General features: G+C 38.9%; 1 protein-coding gene across 1 annotated transcript; it reads right to left on the minus strand.

Moving 5' to 3' along the window:
- Positions 1–3261: 3261 nt before the first annotated feature.
- On the minus strand, positions 3262–23368 carry SPINK1 (serine peptidase inhibitor Kazal type 1). The gene is made up of 5 exons (XM_059919543.1): positions 23335–23368; positions 10217–10502; positions 8477–8504; positions 6887–6993; positions 3262–3387 (listed from the first exon to the last, which is right to left on the minus strand). The coding sequence occupies exons 2-5, from the start codon at positions 10273–10275 to the stop codon at positions 3342–3344; spliced, it is 240 nt and encodes a 79-aa protein (XP_059775526.1). The 5' UTR covers positions 10276–10502; positions 23335–23368; the 3' UTR covers positions 3262–3341.
- Between the last annotated feature and the right edge of the window lie 1969 nt (positions 23369–25337).

A 25337-nucleotide genomic window follows, 5' to 3' on the forward strand; every position in this document is an offset into this window, starting at 1 on the left:
ACGGGACCGACTCCGAAACTAGACCGGGTCCCGGCTCAGACTTGGTCCGACTTACGCTGAACTGGTCCGGAGTGACGCCTCGGGCGAATAAAATTTTGTTTGAAGGCTGAATGAGCAGGTTAAGCTTACCAAAGATAAACATGAATTACAATGGCCGCAGTGGAGAACTTTGAACCTAGACAAGATTATTCATGTATGACGCGCCCTGGAGAAAATGGAGTCTCAGCCAAGCGCTCACCATGAAGGGTAGAGGGAAAACCCACTGGGACACCCCACTCTCTCTGGAACCCACAGACAGGATCCAGGGAAATCCTGCAGGAGCCGGCCAAGGGTAAGAATCCTTACCGAAGTCAGCTGGCCCATCTCTGTTTCTCTCTGTGGTGCCTAGTCGAGAGAGGAAGGTAAAATTTCATTTTGTCCCTTCCTTTCCAAATCCAGACTGGCGGGAAAAACATTTGTGAGATTTTAATCTGTTACCGAACACAAGATCCTGTGCCCAACACACAGGCTAAATAAACCAAAATGTCGGAGTCTGGAGCAGAGGAAGGCTTAATACAGGACCAAGCAAGGAGAATGGGGTGGCTTATGCTCAAAACCCCCCAAACTCCCCGCTGCTTCTCAGGGAGAAATTTTTATAGGTAAAATTTGGGATGAGGGCTATAGGGGGTGTGACTTTCTACAGATTGGTTGTTGGTGAGGTAACAGGGAGGTGCTCCAGGAATCTTGTGCTCAGCCTGAAGTTACCATCCTCCACCTGGATGGGGGCTTTAGTTCCTGCAGAAGAACTCAAAGATACTGTTAAGTATATCCCTTGAGGGGGAATGAGTTCGCGGCTTTAATCACTGCACTATAGTTTCTTGATCGCTCCGCCTTTGTTTCTGCATTCTCTTACTTTCCTGATCACCAACTGTTTGAATGTGCTCTTTGGAACTCAGGGAAGGTCTAGGAGCCTGAAGCCCTCTTCCTGCAAGCAAGAAATGGGGGACAGGGAAAGGATTTGTACCCAGGAGGGCCCCACAGGATCCTGCTCAGTTTCAGATCCTTGAATTGTGTGACTTGTGAATTTGCTTTCAGGTACCATTGGTTGTCCATCCTTTCTTTCCCAGGGGCAGCTATTGCCTCTTGTTTGTCTTATTTTGGGTCCTGAGAACTTGACTTGGCAACAGTTTGGGGGCATGGCCAGGCAGAAATGTGGGTTGCCTAAGTTTATTAACAGGTTGGAAAGAGAGCAGAACCATTAAAGGCAGACAATCTGGGTTTATGTATTGTCTCTGCCTGTAATCTCCAAACCTCTTCTCTCCAGGCCTGTAATATGGTACAATTAGACACGAAAATTTCTAGCATTCAATGTTTAAATCCATTTACTATGTCCAAGTTCCTTAAGCTTAGCGTTGTCCTTGAAATGTCCTCTAGCATCACAGACAAGATGCTGGAAGCCATCTTGCATTCATAACTTACCTGAACTGTGAGGTGGTGGTTTGGCTGAGTCACTTGGTAGACCACAGCATCCCCTAGTGGTCAGATTTAAACCTCAAGTCTTGTATATTCTGAATATCACAAGAAATTAACCTAACCCTTAAGAGTGTCAGGCAACTGTGTTTTGCATGTGTGGCACAGATTTTATTGGCTACCTTTGGTTCAGTGGGTGACGTATTCTCCACCATTTATCAGGGAACCTGATGCATCTCAGGTTCATTTAACCCTCTACCCACTTCTCCATTCTGGGCTGCTTCTTTGTATGAGTTTAGGAATTCAAGCTGCTTCTCCTTCTCTTTGTTTGTGATTATAGATACTTTTCCACTTTTTTTTAATCTTTTTTATTTTTTTATTTTTGGCTGTGTTGGGTCTTCGTTTCTGTGCGAGGGCTTTCTCTAGTTGCAGCAAGCGGGGGTCACTCTCCATCGCGGTGTGCGGGCCTCTCACTGTCGCGGCCTCTCTTGTTGAGGAGCACAGGCTCCAGACACGCAGGCTCAGTAATTGTGGCTCACGGGCCCAGTTGCTCTGCGGCATGTGGGATCTTCCCAGACCAGGGCTCGAACCCGTGTCCCCTGCATTGGCAGGCAGATTCTCAACCACTGCGCCACCAGGGAAGCCCAACTTTTCTACTTTTGAGGCACATCATTATTTCTACCTTATTTGCTGTCCCTGACTATAAACACATAGGCCATTTAATATGAGGATGTTACCTAAAGTTCCTGTGAAAGAAATCGGGAAGGAATAGTCCACCTGGGGTGATTGTGGTTTAGACTAGGAAGCATTAGATTTGGAGTCAGCCCTGAATTAAAAGCCTAACTTTGCCACCTTATTTGCTGGTGATATTAGTCAGGTTACTTAACTTTTCTAAGTTTACTCACAAGATAAGGATAACCTTACAGGGTTATTGTGGCTCATATGTAAAGCAAAGTGAACTACACAGCGGCCTCGTGATCAGTTCATCTGGTCTGTAGTCCCTTCCTTCCATGGCACATCATCTCTTGGGGATGGTTTGGTGGTAAAAGTTAATTCACAATGAGGTCTTAGTTCTTCTTTGGTTATCTCAGCACAAACCTGTCAGACCCAAAGAAGCAGATCTCCAAGTCAAGGCTGAGATATAGTCCTCAGGCTACCAGGGAAAATGGGGAGCTCTACATCACTGCTACTCACCTCAGTAACTAGTAGGGAATGGCCTCTGCTGGGGGAGAATTAAGGCTGAATGCAGAGGCTCCTCCCCTGCATAGTTGAGAAAATGTAGCTTTTTTGGTCTCCTCAATGATTCAGAGCCTCTTTGAAAAAGTCGTGTCTCACCTGAAATCTACATTGTGAGATATATGGAAAATCTTAAGACTAAACTCTGTTTCACCAGACAGGCAGCATTTCAAAATCATATGCCTCTGTACCTAGACCAGTGCCAGGCACAATAGATGCTCAGTTAAATCCCAAGGAACTCTAAAGGAATTATTTCAGTCGGTGAAAGGTGACGGGCAACGTTTCTGGACTGAGAGTTTTCCAACTGTTTCTTAAAATGCTAGTCTAGTCCTCATGGGATTACATGTATTCATGATCGATCATGTCCTGTCACTTAATATCTGCAATCGCATTTCCTGAGACAGAGTCCTCAGAATGTGAGGAAGATGGGGAAGGAAAAAGCATGAAGGAAACCCTGTCCAAAATTACAGGATTGCTGTATTTTGTAAAACTTGGTTTATGCTGAGTTTGCCTCCATCCTCCGTCCCCAGTATAATCAAACGTGCCTTTGAGGAAAAAGCATATGGGAGCAACAGGAAGTGTTTAGATGCATTTTATTCAGCAATCAGGCCAGCCACCGCATCATAGTGTTCTTATGGGATTTCAGAACTTGGTTTTCAGCAAGGCCCAGACTTTTGAATGAGGACAGGAATCCGGTGTTTCCTATAGAAGAGATTGGGGGGAAAAAATCAGCTTAAACTTTGCTGATAAAACGTGACAATGGGAGAAAAACAAGGAAACAAGATCAGCTTTATTTAAAATAGAGAGGTTTGAGATTCATTTCCATTTCTATTTCTCTTATTCATTTACTCATTAACTTATTCATTAACTCCTCAAATATTGATTGAGAACTATAACATACCTTAAGGATACAACAAAAGGGAAAAATGTCCGTCCTTACAGAGTTTACAGATGTAGCAGGGAGTTATAAAAAGCTTCTGAAATTAATCTTTAATCCATTGTTGCTTCTTTTCCTTCTGACGTCATTGTCCTAGCCACCAGGTCTCCATCTTAGCTGGTGCCTGGGCTACTTCAGGACCTTCTAATTGATTGATCCTTTGCCTTAGAACTCTGGGGATTCTCATCTGTGAGATCTTGCAAAAGGAAATTATATCCTTGTCCCATATGATAGCTGCTTTAGTTAGCATCTAGACAGAGCCCACGGATTGGCTTATTTTCCATAGCTGTGCTGTTCACTATCCCATATAACTATTCAAATTTAAATCAGTTAAAGTTAAGTAATATTAAAAATCCAGGCTTTCAGTTATAGTAGCCACATTTTAAGTGCTGGTACCATGGCTAGAGGCCTCCATATTGGACAGCATTTCTGTCATTGCAGAAAGTTCTACAGGAGAATACTAGTCTATAGAGAAGAATTTGCCAGTATAGATTTCCTAAGAAGACATACAGGAATTAGAAAAAAAGTTCTTACTGAATATATCTGCTAAGCACTTAATGATCAAGGAGATGCAAGCCCTTGTTTGTCTACCCATCTCAAAGCTCAACAACTAAGGTCAGAGCCTGGCTGTAGTTAACCATACAATGTATTTGTTTGGGGCTTTTAATGGGCAGTAGAGGAAAGGCAAAATGGTACATTTGAAAATATGTTGCATTTGAAAAAGACACATTTTCCCTCTAGACCTGTTTTCTTATCAGAGAAATATAGGAAGAGAAGTTACATTTTCTGGCATTCAAATGTTGCTCCCATATTTACATAATTTTAAAAGAATAGAAAGAGCAGGTAGAACTGGTAGGTTTTAAAGTCTAAGGAAACAGGGTGTCCCAGCTCTATGCTCATATTTTTCCAATGGTTCACTCTAAATACTGGGCCTTTTGATCTTGGCACTTGGAAATTGCCCAAGTCTCAAGGCTGTTGTGTTGCTTTCTCCTCCCCTTGGATGGAAATATGATGTTTGACCTTAATGTCAAGAACATAGGCCATGAGAAAATTAACACGTGGTTTCAAGTTCCTTTTACAAGTCTTTAATGTGGAAATTTTTTTGGAAAAGCAGAACATCCAATGTTTTGGGCCTAAAACTTCAGGATATTAGATGTTTCTCCCTGGGGACCTATTTCCACAATCCTTGTTAAATACTGAGAATTTTCTGAAATGACTTAAAGCAGACCAAGAAGAGGGTGCACGGTACAAGGAATTAGAGATGCGGAATGCATGCAGTCATTTGAACCTAAATCAAAGTCTTAATACCACATCAGTTCCAAAATAACAGAGTTTTCTGGGTCGCTTGTGGAATCTCTTTTATTTGTTTTGATCATTCTACACCTTTATTTAACCTGGAGCGCTTTTGTGATGCTATGAAAATGCAAAGTCCAGTTTAAATGACACCCTTTTCATGAATCCTTTCTTGACCCTTTCAGTAAGAAGCAATCTGTATTTTTCCTTCACTCCTGTAGCATGTTGCTCACACCTCATTTGATGGCATTTGTCACAAGTTACAAGAAGCTACCTTATTTGTGCTATTTTCTTTTAGTTATATCCACTAGGAAAGCAGAGGACACTGGCACAGTGCTTGGCACGTAAGTGTTCAGCAGCTGAGTAAGACAGAAAATCTGTGGCGAATTTATTTCTCTGAGTACCTGAGTCTAATTCCCATCACCTACCCACCTACAATCAGTTCAGAAACTCCACTGAGGCTAGGTCTCACATCCATAAATAAAGTATTACATAAACTATTACAAAAATATGTTTTTGGTCACCTAATCTATGTAATTCATATTTGCATACTTTAGGGCTTTAGTGAACACAATCATTGCTATCACCAAGAATGAATTTTTTTTTTTTTTTTTTTTTTTTTTTTTTTTTTTTTTTTTTTTTTTTTTTTTTTTTTTTAATTTTTTTTTTTTTTATTTTTTTTTTTTTATTTTTTTTTATTTATTTTTTTTTTTATTTTTTTTTTTTATTTTTTTTTATTTTTTTTTTTATTTTTTTTTTTTTTTTTTTTAATATTTTCTTCATTCATTCTTTTTTTTTTTTTTTTTAATTTATTTTATTATGGCTGTGTTGGGCCTTCGTTTCTGTGCGAGGGCTTTCTCTAGTTGCGGCAAGTGGGGGCCACTCTTCATCGCGGTGCGCGGGCCTCTCATTACCACGGCCTCTCTTGTTGCAGAGCACAGGCTCCAGACGCGCAGGCTCAGCAACTGTGGCTCACGGGCCTAGTTGCTCCGCGGCATGTGGGATCTTCCCAGACCAGGGCTCGAACCCGTATCCCCTACATTGACAGGCAGATTCTCAACCACTGCACCACCAGGGAAGCCCAAGAATGAATTTTTAAGTATAATGGTATTTTGGGTATGTGGTCTTTAAAAAATCCAGACTATCTCTTGTTCGCTATAAAAGGTTGTGTTTTTTTCATAGAAGTGATTTTTTTTTAATTAATTGAAAGAAACATTCAAACACTTTCCTTCCTCTAGCCCACTGTCCTTTCTTTAACACCTTTTATACAGCACCATGTTATTAATTCCTTTCTCACTTCTGTTCAGTTTTTTCTTCATCTTGAAATGCCTCTCTCTCCTTCTTTATGTCCTAGAGAAAACCTCAAACTTTTCCAAATCCTAGCAGGCACAATTAGTTCTTTTTCATTTTGTGCTCTCAGAGCACTTTGCTTATACTACCATTGACCACACCGTGTTAGCGTTGAGCGTAAGCAAACTGGGAGACAAAGCATGTTGGATTTTCTTCTGGATCTCACAAATATTTAGGCTAGTACCTGACTTTATAGTGGAAAGAGCAAGGATTTTGTACCAGATCTGCCACTCATGGCTGGGTGATCTTGAGTAAGTTATTTAAACTAACTGAGTCTCAATTTCTTCATGGGTATAATAAGCTTAGTATTATTTACCTCATGGAGTCATTGTGAATATTAAGTGCCTCGCATGTGCTTGACATAATAAATACTACTTTCTATCATAATACACACACACACATACACACACATGCACACCTCTATATATAATCATAACATATATAATACGGAGAAAAAGAAATCAAGAATTGTTTGGGGGAAAACTAGGTATTTTGTTTCTCTCATGGTGAGATTAATGTTATTGGTATATTCTTTGAGGCTTAAAAGGATAATATATGTAAAAATTTGAAGACTTCTAGCTTAAAACATGTATTTTAAAAGAGATTCAAGTTTGTACTCACTTATTTTCAATACATAACATGCATTCATTAGAATAAGTAACTCCATCTGTCCCACAGACAGGGTTATAAATCTTGGGACATCCACTCACTTCATTTGTACATTTAGCCTAAAAATGGAATGAAACAGAATCATTTCCCATCATTTTTCATTCTTTGAATTTATAGCAAAGTCTCTAAAATCTCCCTGGAGTTGATCGGCTTAAAGATGGAAGCATGATTGTGATTGGGAGAGTGATACTAAGTGTTCCAGGAGGAAGAATCCAAAATTTGGAGTCAGAAAACCTGGTTTTAAGTAAGGCCTCTGCTATCTGCAAGCTGTGTGACATTGGTAAATCTCTTGGTGTCTCTGAACCACAGTCACTTCATTTGCAAAGCGGAAATGATGTTGTTTCCCTACCTATCTCATCATGGCGTTGTGAGGTTTGAATAAAGTGAGTGAGATAATGTTCAAATTTACAATTACTACCTGTGCTGGCTCTCTCAGGTCAGCCACACCTTGGGACATGTTCTTCCTTGCACATGGTAGTCCTGTCATGCTGGTCTTCTCTAAGTCAATTAAAGACACGCGGTGCCCTCTACCCTTGGGGTTTTTGCACAGCCTGTTTTCTCTACTGTCAGTAAGAACTAGTAATTATCAAATGACTTTCACAGGGCAGACACTGTCCTAAGTGCTTTTCACGTATTATTATGTTTAAACTCTACAACTATCCTATGAACTTTTTATTATACTGTTCTTCTGGTAAAGACAGTGAGGCACAAAGAGATTGAATCACCCAAGGCCACACACCTAATAATTACTGGATCCAGGATTTAAACCCAGTCAATCTAGGTCCTGAGCTTTAGCTCTTAACCACTTTACTCTCCTACTTCTCCCTTTGCTAACACTCATTTATCCTTCAGGGCTGAAAATAAATCTCACTGACTTAGCGCACCTTCCCTGATTTAACTAGACTAGGTTTCTAATGGAACCAGAACTTCTTTATAACACATCACCAATGTAGTAATTTATTTACTTATACACTTTTGGTTTGCCATCGGCCTTCCCACTAAATATAAATGTAACGAGAAGAGGGACACTTCTTCCTCTGGTCTCCAAATTTACTGAAATTTACATTATAAGTACAAGAAAAACTGGAAAAGTTAGATAGAGAATATTTTTCTAGAGGAAGAGCCTAGTTTATTATTATTATTTGCTCATTATAAATTAGAGCTCCACCTTGTTGATGAAGAGAACTTTATGCCAACATGGTCAAACTGGCTGTAAGGAGGAAAGGCTGCTTGGAGTGATGTTTAGAAGGTTTCCACTTAAAATCCTTGTCCTACCAGGTAACCCTAGTATATATAAAAACTCCTTCACAGCAAGCATAATATGACTACAGAGAAATTGCCTGTTTATCAGTGAATTTGTCCTTCACCATAAGCGCCTGTGGCGGAACTACAATTACTATCCACATTTAATGGGTTAAGTCTTGCCAGCATTCATACTCCTCATATTAACTTCAGGCTAAATTGAAAGGTGAGTTAGACTATGCTTTGTGTGGAACAAACAGTCTTAGCCCCAGAAATAAAAATTAACAAAATTGTCTTTACCTCTCTTTCCAGGAAGTTAGCTCTAGTACTACCTAAAAAACATAAATCAGACATGTCAAGTTGGGTCATGAATGGGAGAAGCCTGATGTATTCTCATTCAGAATTTTCTGCTTCCATTTAAGTCTGTGACTTCTCTGCTTCCTCTTCCACCACCCACCCCTTCTTATTACCATTTTTTTTCAAGTATATCTCATTGGTGTCCATTCACTCCCTGCCTGCTGAAACCTCAAAAAAATTACGCAAAAATTTGATTAGGATCAAAGTATCTCAATTTGATATTTAAGACAAGTTGACCCATTTCCTTGAAAATAGAAATGATGTACTTACTGCTTCAAATGTGTCAGGCACAGAGCAAATACCTTCTGAACGCTCACTGACATTGTAGTAACAACCAGTTTGTTGATCTCACAGTGATGTAGGAAATACAAGTATCTTTATCTCAGTTTATAGATGAAGATATGGAAAGTTTCTATAACTAGCTGTGAACACTAGCAATAACCAGGTCTTCTGATGAAAAACTAACTTTTGCACTTACATGTAAGTCTTCTTTTGTAAGTAATGTTTTTTTAAAAATGGAGCTCTTTTGACAATTTACCTTCAGTTCCCAAAGAGCTCCTTCTCTCCATTGCATTATACTGACCATTAGTTCAATTCACATTTCTTGAATTTACAGGTAGATACTTAAAATTGCCATGCTTCATTCTCTAGGAAATAGCAGGTCTTGCTGACATCGTGTAGGAGATGGTGATTGTGGGTGAGCTCACTGCAGGGAAGGAGAACTAATTTGATAGTATCCAGAGGAAGAAATGTTGGTGAGATTTGATTTTGATACTAACAATCCCTGAGGTCATCTAAAGGAAGTTCTTCCTACCTAAATGTATTGAAAAGTAGTGAGACACTTAGGGGCTTGGAGAAGAAGTCCCCTGGAATAGTCAGAACCTGATGCGGTGAGAGTCCCACTGAATTTTAGAATCTAGTTGAGTCGAAAATTTAATGAGCAGGTGGTCACCACAGGCCATATGTATTAATTCATATGCATGAGAAGGGGAAAAGGGACCACTGCTCCCATAAATATTTAGCAAATATAACAAATAGTATTGTTCCTTTTCTTCGCAAAGTGCTGATTTGGCTGTCAGTAGGTTTCTTTGCTAGATCTGATAAAAAGTTAAAAGTGTTAACCATCTCCAAAGACAAAAAGGAAGCTGATGCCAATTCCAGGGGTTCAGATCATCTGTCAACATTATTAAGACAGTCTGAAGATATAAACATACCGTCTATTCAAGAGGAATATTTTTTCTAGAAATACTCTGTAGGTCAAAAATAAAAATTTTAATCAAACTCTGCCCTTTATACTGGAATAACTGGAAATCATTGTTACCTATTTATGCAATTCCATGAGAACATAAAATTGTAAATTGGCCTTAAACATTTACAGAGTTAGAAGTGTACTTGATATTGAAATAATCTCTTTTTTTTTCTACCATATCTCTGACAAAGAGTCAGCCTCATCACCTGGGGAAAACCATTTCATGTCTGGGCAGTTCTCACTAGTAAAATTGTTTTCCTGTGTTATGTTAAAATCCTTCTTTCTATATATAATTCTCATCCACTGATCTTATTTCATCTGATTGGGACCCAAAGATCTGTCCAAGAGTAGACTCTAAGTCTAGAAAGTAATGTGGTCAGTAAAGCAACAGGACAAAAAGGTTTTACTTAAATCAGAAAAATATGCAAAGCCACCTACCAGATAAACTCAACAGGACCAAGGCAGTGAGAAGAAAGATGCTGGCTACCTTCATGGCTGGAGTGCTGGCTCCAGAGCTCAGTCAAAAACTGAACTCAACTTACCACTTCTCTCTAGAATCCTGGGGCTGGAAGTTTCATACAGGCAGGATGGTATCCCAGTCTCCACCTCCTGCCCTTTGTCACAGATCTCCTTGGTTATTGATTGACTCCATAGCATAGCCTGGCCCCCAGGTTTGGGGCACAGCACCAGTGTAAGCAAGGTGAGAGGAATGCCGTGGGCCTAAAATGTGCAAGGTAAAGACTGTCAGGAAGAGATGACTAGTGGTTAGTTAGTTGGTTCTTGCCCTAACTTCCTCTGTGACTATGGAGAGGCCCTTCCTTTCTCAAGCCCTGGTTTTCTCATCTGTAAGGTGAACTCCAAGGTCCTTGTACTCTGTAGTTCTGGGTGTATGAACAGGTGTGAGTATCTAAAAAACTCCCTTCATTCTTTCTTCCTTTTCTTCAGCTTTTCCATTTTTTATTCTTTCTCTCTTTTCTCTCTTTTTCTGTCACCCACTCACAAAGCCTAAAGTAGCTGAGAGAGGGACAGGGTAGAGGTAGGGAGGACTCAGTTCCCTAAGGTGTGTGTGTGCTCCAGGGTAGAGTGGGCTCACCAGAGACCCTTACCAGCTCCTTGTCCTTGGACAAGTAGTTCACTTTCACTGAGCTTCAGTATATTCATCTGAGAACAGAAATAATAATAGTACCTACCTCAAAGTGTTGGTCTTTCATTTTAAAATATGCATTGTGTCTGTCATGTGTGGTTTGGGGAGACAATTCTCAATTATCTCTCATGTTTCTGCATGTCTCATGGGTAGAGACACTGCCTGTGTTTCAAACAACTTTTTCAAGAGGGTTTGTATAACAAACAGCCTTGGGAGGTGGAATAGTGTCTCTCTCTGGAGTAAAGGGGAGGTTTGTTTACCGTTGGGTATAATAAGATAGTATCTTTCACCAGGGTGAAGTTTAGGCAGGCATAGTGCCCTTTTTAAAAGATTAGGGATTTGGGGGGACTTCCCTGGTGGTGCAGTGGTTAAAAATCTGCCTGCCAGTGCGGGGGACACGGGTTTGAGCCCTGGTCTGGGAAGATCCCACATGCCGCGGAGCAACTAAGCCCACGCGCCACAACTACTGAGCCTGCGCTCTAGAGCCCGTGAGCCACAACTACTGAAGCCAGTGTGTCTAGAGCCCGTGCTCTGCAACAAGAGAAGCCGCTGCGATGAGAAGCCCGCGCACCGCGACGAAGAGTAGCCCCCACTTGCTGCAACTAGAGAAAGCCCGCACACAGCAATGAAGACCCAATGCAACAAAAAATTTAAAAAAATAATAATAATAAAAATAAATTTTTTAAAGAATAAAAAGATTAGGGATTTTTTTTAAACATCTTTATTGGAGTATAATTGCTTTACAATAGTGTGTTAGTTTCTGCTTTATAACAAAGTGAATCAGTTATACCTATGCATATATCCCCATATCTCTTCCCTCTTGCATCTCCCTCCCTCCCACCCTCCCTATCCCACCCCTCTGGGTGGTCACAAAGCACCAAGCTGATCTCCCTGTGCTATGTGGCTGCTTCCCACTAGCTATCTATTTTACATTTGGTAGTGTATATTGGAAGAATCAACACTGTGAAAATGACTGTACTACCCAAAGCAATCTACAGATTCAATGCAATCCCTATCAAATTACCACTGGCATTTTTCACAGAGCTAGAACAAAACATTTCACAATTTGTATGGAAACACAAAAGACCCCAAATACCAAACCAATCTTGAGAAAGAAAAATGGAGCTGGAGGAATCAGACTCCCTGACTTCAGACTATACTACAAAGCTACAGTAATCAAGAGAGTATGGTACTGGCACAAAAACAGAAATATAGATCAATGGAACAGGATAGAAAGCCCAGAGATAAACCCGCACACATATGGTCACCTTATCTTTGATAAAGGAGGCAAAAATATACAATGGAGAAAAGACAGCCTCTTCAATAAGTGGTGCTGGGAAAACTGGACAGCTACATGTAAAAAAATGAAATTAGAACATTCCCTAACACCATAGCCCAAAATAAGCTCAAAATGGATTAAAGACCTAAATGTAAGGCCAGACACTCTCAAACTCTTAGAGGAAAACATAGGCAGAACACTCTATGACATAAATCACAGCAAGATCCTTTTTGACCCACCTCCTAGAGAAATGGAAATAAAAACAAAAATAAACAAATGGGACCTAATTAAACTTAAAAGCTTTTGCACGGCAAAGGAAACCATAAACAAGACGAAAAGACAACCCTCAGAATGGGAGAAAATAGTTGCAAATGAAGCATTGAACTATAAAGGATTAATCTCCAAAATTTACAAGCAGCTCATGCAGCTCAATATCAAAAAAACAAACAACCCAATCCAAAAATGGGCAGAAGACCTAAATAGACATTTCTCCAAAGAAGATATACAGATTGCCAACAAACACATGAAAGAATGCTCAACATCATTAATCATTAGAGAAATGCAAATCAAAACTACAATGACATATCATCTCACACCGGTCAGAATGGCCATCATCAAAAAATCTACAAACAATAAATGCTGGAGAGGGTGTGGAGAAAAGGGAGCCCTCCTGCACTGTTGGTGGGAATGTAAATTGATACAGCCACTATGGAGAACAGTATGGAGGTTCCTTAAAAAACTAAAAATAGAACTACCATACCACCCAGCAATCCCACTACTGGGCATATACCCTGAGAAAACCATAATTCAAAAGAGTCATGTACCACAATGTTCACTGCAGCTCTATTTACAAGATTAGGGATTTTTAAAAGCTTGGCATCCTTCCCTTGTAACACACTGTGCTTTCTGTGCAGGTACCCTTGGACCTCTTTGTGTCACCCTATGGAGGCTGGGCCTGGGGAACCAGAGCAAATGCTGGCAGTCTGGCTATTGCTATTGAATGATTATATCTCTTTTCTCTGAGTCAGGAGTCTGTGTCTTCTGCCAGCATCTCTTTAACTGTGGCAGGCTAACATGTCAGCTTCCAAGTATAGGGTATAATCTTAGACCCTCCCAGGTTTTGATGTATGTCAATGTATGTACTCATCTATGTGGATGGATCAGTGAGTGAAAATGACAGCCCCTGTCCTCATGGAGCTTCCATTGCATTTAAGTTGGGGGAGACAGGCAATAAAAAAGTAATCAAATAATTATAAAGTATATCAGATTATAATAAATATTATGGAGAAAAAAATAGAGAAGATAAACCTAGAGGTTTGGGGAGGTAGTTATCACAGATTGGTCAGAGAATGCCTTGCTGATTGACATTTGAACAGAAACATGGAAGCGAGGAACTGAATCGTGCAAATATCCAAGAACATGCACTCCAGACAGAGGGAATAGAAAGTGCAAAGTCTCCGAGGCAGAAAGTTGCTGATGTGTTTGAGAAACATCCAAGATGACCGTCTGGCTGGAGCAAAGTGATAAAAACATAGGCAGTAAGATAAAGGAAATAGTGGGGGCCTGGATAATGAAGAGCCATGTAGGCCATAGTAAGGACTTTGGTTTTTAACCAACGGAAAGCCATTGGAGAGTTATGGCAGAAGAATGACATGATATGACATTCCTTCTAAAAGGTTTCTGTTCTCTATGAGAATAAACTTTAAGGCAACGACAGCAGCAAAAAATCCTAATGTTCGGCTATTATAATAGTCCAACCAAGAAATGATGGTGAAAGTGGAAGAAAGAGGTTGATTTTATAGTTGAGGTGAATTAATACATATGAAGCTTTTAGAACAGTTTCTGGCACATGGTAAACATTTAGAAATATTATCCATCACTATTATTTTTATTGGTGTTATTTTTTCAGTATTTAAAATGTTGTTCCATCTAACCAGAAGGCTCCTCTTTACCCTTACACAACAATGAATTCTTCCTAAGTCTTTAAAATTCACTTTGAATGCTGTTTCTTATTGGAAAACTTCCTCAGCTCATTCTGAGTTTCCATGGTATCTCGAACATGCTTGAATATAATACATAATACACTGTTGAAACTGTTTGTGTATATAACTAGCTCCCTCATCTTCCACTGATGCTTCAACCTTTACCATCCTAGATTCCTCCATCTTGTTTAGGTCACCAATTCAGGTTGATTAGTTCCATAAACATTTTTTCAGAGCACTTGACCTCTAATTCTTCAAACTTGATCAAATGCAGTATAATCTCTTTTCTTGGGTTTCATGACTCCACGGTCTCCTACATTTCCTCATACCTTCTTCATCCTCATGTCATCTCCATCCTCTCTTTTGACTCTTCTTCCTCAAATGAGTGAAGACTTGGTTTCTCAAGTATTGGTCCTGGGTCCTAGTCCTTCCTCACTTTTCAATTTCTGTAGGTGAGCTCATTTATCCACATTATTTAAATTATATATATAATTATATATATATTTCTCAAATATGTATCTCTTTCCTATATCTCTCCTCTGATCTTCATATCAAATATTAAGTGCCTTCTTGACAATTTTGGACATCCTATAGGCACTTCAAATTTAATGTTCTATACTACTGTTTTAATCATTTACCACAAGTATCTGTCTCTTCAGTCTCCTCATGGCTTCTTTTCCTTCCAACTGGTTGGGCAAGTCAAAACCTAAGTGTTCTCCTTGATGCCTCCCTCTGCCCTTACCATGCACCATCTTCCATTCTTAATTTGTTACCAAGTTCTCTTCTTGACTCTGTGTCCAAAATAACCTCAATTCTGGACACTTCTCATTACCTTACACTGTCATATCTAAGATGATGCCATCATTTCCACTTTGACTTTCTGAAATTTCCTTCAGGTAGTTCCCCAACAACATCTACCATTATTTCATCCTCAAAGCTATTCACCATAGAACAGTTCCATGATCTTTATAGAGTGTAAATGTGATCATGCCGCTCTCCAGTTTCCCATTGTTCAAAATCCTCAGGGAGGATTGATTTGAATGATATGGCTCCTTTCTATCTCTCTCACTTTATCCCCCACCATTTTCCTTCTTGTTCAATCTGTCAAGCTACATTGGACTTTTCTCTATTCCCTCATAATAGAGGGGGAGAAAAAGCATCCAGCTTTTAACGCTCAAGATTCAGGCTAAATTTTCTCATGGAGCTGCTTTTCTGAGTCTTCCCTAATTCTCTTCTGCATCTAAATTAAGCTTTGCTATTTTATCGTTTCATGATACCCTGTATAGCACTTAACTTTTATTCTATAGCTGTTTGTATGATTATTCTGTAATATCTCTTCACCTTTAGGGAGCAGAGTTGGTTTTTTTGTTTACTGTAGTAGCAGCAAAGTACCTGGAAAATAGTAGGTTCTAAATAAATATTTACTGAAAACATGAATTAAGTAGTACATGTATATACTGATTTTCTTGAAGACCCAGATTTATGCCTTGTTCATTTCTGTGTCTCCAGTGCCTGATATAGAGTAGTCATTCATTGGTTTCTTCAGTCTTTTATTTATTCAACTATTGTTATAATCAAATATTCATAGAGCCCTACTATTTGAAAGCTCTGGTGCCTGAGTGCTAGGAAAATGCATATCATTTCTGCCTTCATGGAGTTTAGGCTAAGCATTTATAGATATAGTTTGAATGAGTAGAGTTTTATTCTTTACTCATTTCAAATCATAATTTTATCTCAAATCATAATTTAAATAGTAGTTTTGTTGCCAATAGGAAGTTTCCAGTAGCCACTGTAAAGGGTGGGGAGCAGTTAATATTTGAGAAAAGGGGTTTTTCTTTGGTTTCACAAGTAGTCTGAGGAGAGGGAATTGGATCTTGGAGCAGGAACTCTTTAGATAATAATAGCAGCAGTGAAATATTCAGATTTAGACCCATCTGATGCCAAAGCCCGGGCTCTTTCCAAAACAGTGATTACTAAACATTTGGACTGGACCTAAAGTAAAAAGTAGATTTTGTGTTATGGCCTAGTATATACATACATATGTATAGACAAGTAAGACTGTTAAGAAATAAAACATAACCTTTTTTTTTTTTTTTAAGTTTCATTTTTTATTTATTTTTATTTATGGCTGTGTTGGGTCTTCGTTTCTGTGCAAGGGCTCTGTCCAGTTGCGGCAAGCGGGGGCCACTCTTCATCGCAGCGCGCGGGCCTCTCACCATCGCGGCCTCTCCCGTTGCGGAGCACAGGCCCCAGACGCGCAGGCTCAGCAATTGTGGCTCACGGGCCCAGCCGCTCCGCAGCACGTGAGATCCTCCCAGACCAGGGCCCGAACCCGTGTCCCCCGCATTGGCAGGCAGACTCTCAACCACTGCGCCACCAGGGAAGCCCAAACATAACCTTTTTATATGCGATAATTTTTGGTACTTTTTATTCTGTCCTATCTCACAGTTCACCAACCCTGACCTGCAATTTGAAAACCTGTTCACTACAGTGATATCCCATGGACCCATGCACTCTTGTTTTCTTTTCTTTTCTTTTAATATGTAAGCTTCTTTTGGGTGAAGACTGTCTTTTATTATTTATTTATTTATTTATTCATTCATTCATTCATTCATTCATTTATTCTGCTGCACCGGGTCTTAGTTGCGGCATGTGGGACCTTTAGTTGTGGCATGTAGGATCTAGTTCCCTGACCAGGGATCAAACCCAGGCCCCCTGCAATGGGAGCACGGAGTCTTAACCACTGGACCACCACGGTAGTCCCCCACTCTTGTTTTCTTAATTGCTGTAAAATTTAGATAAAATTCTAATTAGAAACTCGCCCTAAAATTATGATGGAAAATGACTCTTTGGAGGCAGCAAGTTGAAGAGGACATGAAGAGACAAACCTGGCTCCAATTACAAGCCTGCCATTTCAACTGTGATAGGACTCTGGGAAAATCATTTTCTTCAACTATAAAAATGCACATCATAACATATTTGTTTGGAGTGAGAATAAACCTAGAAAAGTAAATAAATATTGTACAAAAATATTGTCTTCCATCTCCCCTGAAATAATAATTGCCAGCTGGTAATAATATAACTCTTCCTGCTATGGACTGGAATAATGGATAATGCATTTAAGCTTCATATGATTAATGTCTTGACAGAATAAATACTGTTTGCCCTAGGGGATGGGATGGGCATTGGCTGGAACAACTCTGCTACTATGCTAGACTATTAGTCATATTTAATGTGTTTGCATGGCCTAGGCTTGTGTAAATCTCTCCTTCATTTTACCTCTCTGTGTACATATCCATGTATGTATATCATCAGGAACTCAAGCAGATATATTATGACCTACTCTCCTTTGTTTCAAGGACAAATTATTCACCTGAATAAAGAATGATAACAAACCTTAAGAGAACTGTTCTAGTGGTACCGATAATATTGGCTGGAATGGGGATATTGGTTGAGCACCTGTTGATTTTCACATACTGTGCCCACGGTTTGGCTAGTATGAAAAATGATGGAGACTGGAGAGACAGAGCCTCATATATTTAACCTGACATTTGAAGACTTTGACTTAGCTGCATCTTAACTCTTAAATCTTATTTTTCATTATTCATGGACCTGCATGACTTTTCTTACATGATCCCTTCTTTTCCTTCTACTGCTTACTTTCCAAACAAGTACCAGTGATTTTAATTGTACCCATCCTCTAAAGCTTGGCTAAAATATCTGTGGTGCTTGATTCAATTAGTATTGATTCCCCCTCCTCTTTAATCTCTCATGGCAGTTCATAAACCTATCACTTAATAATAATTTTAGGACTTCCCTGGTGGCACAGTGGTTAAGAATCTGCGTGCAATGCAGGGGACATGGTTTGAGCCCTGGTCTGGGAAGATCCCACATGCCACAGAGCAACTAAGCCCATGCGCCACAGCTACTGAGCCTGTGCTCTAGAGCCCACGAGCCACAACTACTGAGCCTGCACGCTGCAACTACTGAAGCCCCCTCACTCTAGGGCCCGCATGCCACAACTAGTGAACCCACATGCTGAAACTACTGAAGCCCGCATGCCTAGAGCCCGTGCTCTGCAACAGGAGAAGCCACCGCAATGAGAAGCCCACGCACCACAATGAAGAGCAGCCCCCGCTCGCCACATCTAGAGAAACCTGCACACAACAACAAAGACCCAACGCAGCCTAAAAGAATTAAATAAATAAAATAAAGTAAAATAAAAATAAAATTAAAAAAATAATATTTAAAAAATTAGATCATCATCATTACTATAATTACAATATAACCACTGCAGCTGAAAAATTTCAAAACTTTTATTCCGGGCACTGTGGGACTTTATTTCCATGATTTAGAAACCCTACGGCATTATTATTCCCATTTACAAGTAAGGAAACAGGCACAGAGATTTCAGTTCCCATGTTTCTGGTCACAGAGATCAATTACTGGCATAAATATATTTGTGTCTCTATATATAGATACCTATATCCACACAGATATCTGTATATACATTTATATATGTGTGTGCACGTATATATGTATATAAAATATATATCTGCACATGAAAAGTAATGAAGACAGCCTAAGAGACCTCTAGGACAACATTAAATGCAACAACATTCACGTTATAGGGGTCCCAGAAGGAGAAGAGAGAGAAAGAACCTGAGAAAATATTTGAAGAAATTATAGTCGAAAACTTCCCTAACATGGGAAAGGAAATAGCCACCCAAGTCCAGGAAGTGCAGAGAGTCCCATACAGGATAAACCCAAGGAGAAACACTCCGAGACACATAGTTATCAAATTGGCAAAAATTACAGACAAAGAAAAATTATTGGAAGCAGCAAGGGAAAAATGACAAATAACATACAAGGGAACTCCCATAAGGTTAACAGCTGATTTCTCAGCTGAAACTCTACAAGCCAGAAGGGAGTGGCATGATATACTTAAAGGGATGAAAGGGAAGAACCTACAACCAAGATTACTCTACCCAGCAAGGATCTCATTCAGATTCGATGGAGAAATCAAAAGCTTTACAGACAGGCAGAAGCTAAGAGAATTCAGCACCACCAAACCAGCTCTACAACAAATGCTAAGGAACTTCTCTAAGTGGGAAACACAAGAGAAGAAAAGGACCTACAAAAACAAACCCAAAACAATTAAGAAAATGGTCATAGGAACATACATATCGATAACTACCTTAAACGTGAATGGATTAAATGCTCCAACCAAAAGACACAGGCTTGCTGAATGGATACAAAAACAAGACCCATATATATGCTGTCTACAAGAGACCCACTTCAGACCTAGGGACACATACAGACTGAAAGTGAGGGGATGGAAAAAGATATTCCATGCAAATGGAAATCAAAAGAAAGCTGGAGTATCAATACTCATATCAGATAAAGTAGACTTTAAAACAAAGATTGTTACAAGAGATAAGGAAGGACACTGCATAATGATCAAGGGATCAATCCAAGAAGAAGATATAACAATTATACATATGTATGCACCCAAAACAGGAGCACCTCAATACATAAGGCAACTGCTAACAGCTATAAAAGAGGAAATCGACAGTAACACAATAATAGTGGGGAACTTTAACACCTCACTTACACCAATGAACAGATCATCCAAGCAGAAAGTTAATAAGGAAACAGAAGCTTTAAATGACACAATAGACCAGATAGATTTAATTTATATTTATAGGACATTCCATCCAAAAACAGCAGATTATATTTTCTTCTCAAGTGCACATGGAACATTCTCCAGGATAGATCACATCTTGGGTCATAAATCAAGCCTCAGTAAATTTAAGAAAATTGAAATCATATCAAGCATCTTTTCTGACCACAGTGCTTTGAGATTAGAAATCAATTACAGGGGAAAAAACGTAAAAAACACAAACACATGGAGGCTAAACAATACGTTACTAAATAAACGAGATCACTGAAGAAATCAAAGAGGAAATCAAAAAATATCTAGAGACAAATGACAATGAAAACACAATGATCCAAAACCTGTGGGATGCAGCAAAAGCAGTTCTAAGAGGGAAGTTTATAGCTATAGAAGCCTACCTCAAGAAACAAGAAAAATCTCAAGTAAACAATCTAACCTTACACCTAAAGGAACTAGAGAAAGAAAAACAAACAAAACCCAAAGTTAGCAGAAGGAAAGAAATCATAAAGAGCAGAGCAGAAATAAATGAAATGGAAACAAAGAAAACAATAGCAAAGATCAATAAAACTAAAAGCTGGTTCTTTGAGAAGATAAACAAAATTGATAAACCTTTAGCCAGACTCATCAAGAAAAAGAGAGAGAGGACTCAAATCAATAAAATTAGAAATGAAAAAGGAGAAGTTACAACAGACACCACAGAAATACAAAGCATCCTAAGAGACTACTACAAGCAACTCTATGCCAATAAAATGGACAACCTGGAAGAAATGGACAAATTCTTAGAAAGGTATAACCTTCCAAGACTAAACCAGGAAGAAACAGAAAATATGAACAGACCAATCACAAGTAATGAAATTGAAACTGTGATTAAAAATCTTCCAACACACAAAAGTCCAGGACCAGATGGCTTCACAGGTGAATTCTATCAAACATTTAGAGAAGAGCTAACACCCATCCTTCTCAAACTCTTCCAAAAAAATTGCAGAGGAAGGAACACTCCCAAACTCATTCTATGAGGCCACCATAACCCTGATACCAAAACCAGACAAAGACACTACAAAAAAAGAAAATTACAGACCAATATCACTGATGAATATAGATGCAAAAATCCTCAACAAAATACTAGCAAACAGAATCCAACAACACATTAAAAGGATCATACACCACCATCAAATGGGATTTATCCCAGGAATGCAAGGATTCTTCAATGTACACAAATCCATCAATGTGATACACCATATTAACAAATTGAAGAATAAAAACCATATGATCATCTCAATAGATGCAGAGAAAGCTTTTGAAAAAATTCAACACCCATTTATGATAAAATCTCTCCAGAAAGTGGGCATAGAGGGAAGTTACCTCAACATAATAAAGGCCATATATGACAAACCCACAGCAAACATCATTCTCAACAGTGAAAAACTGAAAGCATTTCCTCTAAGATCAGGAAGAAGACAAGGATGTCCACTCTCACCACTATTATTCAACATAGTTTTGGAAGTCCTAGCCATGGCAATCAGAGAAGAAAAAGAAATAAAAGGAACACAAATTGGAAAAGAAGTAAAACTGTCACTGTTTGCAGATGACATGATACTATACGTAGAGAATCCTAAAGATGCCACCAGAAAACTGCTAGAGCTAATGAATGAATATGGTAAAGTTGCAGGATACAAAATTAATGCACAGAAATCTCTTGCATTCCTATACACTAATGATGAAAAATCTGAAAGAGAAATTAAGGAAACACTCCCATTTACCATTGCAACAAAAAGATTAAAATACCTAGGAATAAACCTGGCTAAGGAGACAAATGACCTGTATGCAGAAAACTGTAAGACATTGATGAAAGAAATTAAAGATGATACAAACAGAGAGATATACCATGTTCTTGGATTGGAAGAATCAATATTGTGAAAATGACTATACTACCCAAAGCAATCTACAGATTCAATGCAATCCCTATCAAATTACCAATGGCATTTTTTACAGAACTAGAACAAAAAATCTTAAAATATGTATGGAGACACAAAAGACCCCGAATAGCCAAAGCAGTCTTGAGGGAAAAAAACGGAGCTGGAGGAGTAAGACTCCCTGACTTCAGACTATACTACAGAGCTACAGTAATCAAGACAATATGGTACTGGCACAAAAACAGAAATATAGATCAATGGAACAGGATAGAAAGCCCAGAAAAAAATAAATGGCCATTATCAAAAAATCTAGAAATGATAAATGCTGGAAAGAGTGTGGTGAAAAGGGAACCCTCCTGCACTGTTGGTGGGAATGTAAATTGATACAACCACTATGGAGAACAGTATGGAGGTCCCTTAAAAAACTAAAAATAGAACTACCATATGACCCAGCAATCCCACTACTGGGCATATACCCTGAGAAAACCATAATTCAAAAAAGACATGTACCACAATGTTCATTGCAGCACTATTTACATTAGCCAGGACATGGAACCAACCTAAATGTCCATCGACAGATGAATGGATAAAGAAGATGTGGCACATATATACAATGGAATATTACTCAGCCATAAAAAGAAACGGAACTGAGTTATTTGTAGTGAAGTGGATAGACCTAGAGTCTGTCATACAGAGTGAATAAGTCAGAAAGAGAAAAACAAATACCGTATGCTAACACATGTATATGGAATCTAAAAAAAAAAAAAAAAGGTTCTGATGAACCTAAGGGCAGGACAGGAATAAAGATGCAGACATAGCGAATGGACTTGAGGACATGGGGAGGGGGAAGGGTAAGCTGGGACAAAGTGAGAGAGTGGCATGGACATATACACACTACCGAATGTAAAATAGTTAGCTAGTGGGAAGCAGCCGCATAGCACAGGGAGATCAGCTCGGTGCTTTGCGAAGCCCTAGAGTTGTGGGATAGGGAGGGTGGGAGGGTGAAGCAAGAGGGAGGGAATATAAGGATATATATATGCATATGGCTGATTCACTTTGTTGTACAACAGAAACTAACACAGTATTGTGACTTCAATAAAGATCTATCAAAAAAAATAAAGTTAGAAAGTGAACAGAATGTGAGAAAATGGAGACAAAGAGAATGACATCTATTTCAAGAAATTTTGCTCTAAAGACAGTAGGAAATAGAGGCTGTTCCTGAAGGTCGCCATGGGGTCAAAAATTGTCTTAAGATTGGAAACAATGTACTTCAAATATAGACTTCTGAAGACAACTATCAAGCCCATTCTAAACACTCTTTTCTTTTTTTTATTGAAGGATAGTTAATTTACAATGTTGTGTTAGTTTCAGGTATACAGCAAAGTGATTCAATTATACATATATATTTATTCTCTTTCAGATTCTTTTCCATTACATCAATATAAGATATTGAGTATAGTTCCCTGTGCTATACAGTAGGTCCTTGTTTATCTATTTTATATACAGTAGTGTGTATATGTTAATCCCAAACTCCTAATTTATCTCTCCCCTTCTCACCTGCTATCCCCGTTGGTAGCCATAATTTTGTTTTCAACGGCTGTGAGTCTATCTCTTAAACACTCTTTTCTGCAAACTCAAAATTCCTTGTTCCTTTAATCATTTACCAGAGTAGGAAGAAAATAATGTCATAAACCTTCAACAGAGCCTTCCTGTATTCAACACATGAAAGGCAAGTGATAAGTCTTTACCGTTGGAAAGGAAAAAAATCGATTGAGACAATCTTTTTTATATTGTGAAGTATAATTGATATACAATGCTATATTAGTTTCAGGTGTACAACATATTGATTTCACATTTTTATATATTGCAAAATGATCACCACAGTAAGTCTGGTCACCATGTGTCACCACACAAAGTTGCACATATTTTTCCTTGTAATAGAACTTTTAAGATTTACACTCAGCAACTTTCCAGGCAATCATATTTTTGAATAAAAGGACTTCTTATAGAGATCAAAAGGCACTCTGGAACTCAATAAGGAAATTTCTTCCAGCATTGGGAATCCTAGTAGTGTATTTCCAAATAACAGTTATTAAAGACATACCTTTCAGTGTCATGTGAATACGGTCTTCCTTGCTTTGGCTGCCCCTGTGGGTACCCAGCTAGAATAATGGTGCTCTGATAGACAGAAAGAGTTGCTCACTTATTTGTGCAAACCGTGCACTTAGGCATGCTTCTATTATAGAACATTAAACTGCGAATTCTAATTTTTTATTTTTCTTATCTCTTCTACTAGACTAAACTCTTTGAGGTCATGACTTGTTTTTTTCATCTCCAGAGATAAACATGCTGTTTAGTCTAGAGGCACCTGATAAGATGGGGAAAATGATTCACTCTAAGCCTTTGTGGGCATAGTAGACTTTAATAAGTTTGCAAGGTAATGATGGAGGAAATCATATCACACACCAGACAACAAAATACTATAAAGTAACACATAGGTCTTTAGAACCAGTCTTACATGGGAGTCTTTCTTGGCTATTTCCCCCCAAACAGAAGCCAAATCCACAAATGTTTGGTTGCTCCTTCTCTTTCCTTCTCTTTTTACCCCCTCTACTCAAGAACAAAACAACAAGCTTCTAAAAAAGAACCGGATGACACCTAGATCCTTAAGATATCATACCCAACAAATTCCTTTCCCAATGAAGACAGTTCTTCCCCCAAGATAAATTCTGGTGCCAGCTCTTAAAATAATAACATTTTCAGCATGTTATATAATGACCCAAATCCCAGTCTTTGGAGAATGGCAGACCTCATTTCAAATCTCTGCCTGGGGCTTCCCTGGTGGCGCAGTGGTTACGAATCCACCTGCCAATGCAGGGGACACGGGTTCAATCCCTGGTCCAGTAAGATCCCACATGCTGCAGAGCAACTAAGCCTGTGCGCCACAACTACTGAGCCTGCGCTCTAGAGCCCACAAGCCACAACTGTTGAGCCTGCATGCCACAACTACTGAAGCCCGTGTGCCTAGAGCCCATGCTCTGCAACAAGAGAAGCCATGACAATAAGCCCGTGCACCGCAACAAAAAGTAGCCCCCGTTCGCCAAAACTAGAGAAAGCCCGTGCACAGCAACAAAGACCCAACACAGCCAAAAAAAAAAAAAAAAAAAAAAAAAAAATCTCTGCCTGTGTGACTTTGAGCTAAACTTCACATTTATCACCCTCAGTTTTCACAATCTTTTCTCCAAAACCCCTGGTTGCCAGATGAGTTTAGGAATTCAGAGGGTTTTTTTTTTTTAAATTTTAGAAAAGTCATATGATGCATATACTATTCATTATAGAAAGCTCAGTGGTGTCTAGGGCAGCTCTCTCTAGAAAAGCACACTAATAATTCTGCAGCAAAACACATAATATAAAGAAAATAAGTAACCTTAAATTATCTCTTGACAGATTTTGCTGTCAAATGAGTTACAAAATCAAACAAAACTTCTGTATTTCAGAACTCTGTATGGTTTGGAATTATGAATTAAGGACGGTGGACCTATACCTACTTCATGGAGTTG

This window comes from Balaenoptera ricei, chromosome 3 (assembly GCF_028023285.1).
Source record: "Balaenoptera ricei isolate mBalRic1 chromosome 3, mBalRic1.hap2, whole genome shotgun sequence".
Lineage (NCBI taxonomy): Eukaryota > Metazoa > Chordata > Mammalia > Artiodactyla > Balaenopteridae > Balaenoptera > Balaenoptera ricei.

Coding starts and splice junctions, on each gene's coding strand:
- SPINK1 (XM_059919543.1), bottom strand. CDS start 10,275: ATGAAGGTAGCCAGCATCTTTCTTCTCACTGCCTTGGTCCTGTTGAGT. Junction 8,505..10,216: donor CTGTTGAGTTTATCTGGTAG/GTGGCTTTGCAT, acceptor TTTTTTAGGTAG/TACTAGAGCTAACTTCCTGG. Junction 3,388..6,886: donor ATGTTATGTATTGAAAATAA/GTGAGTACAAAC, acceptor TCTCTTCTATAG/GAAACACCGGATTCCTGTCC.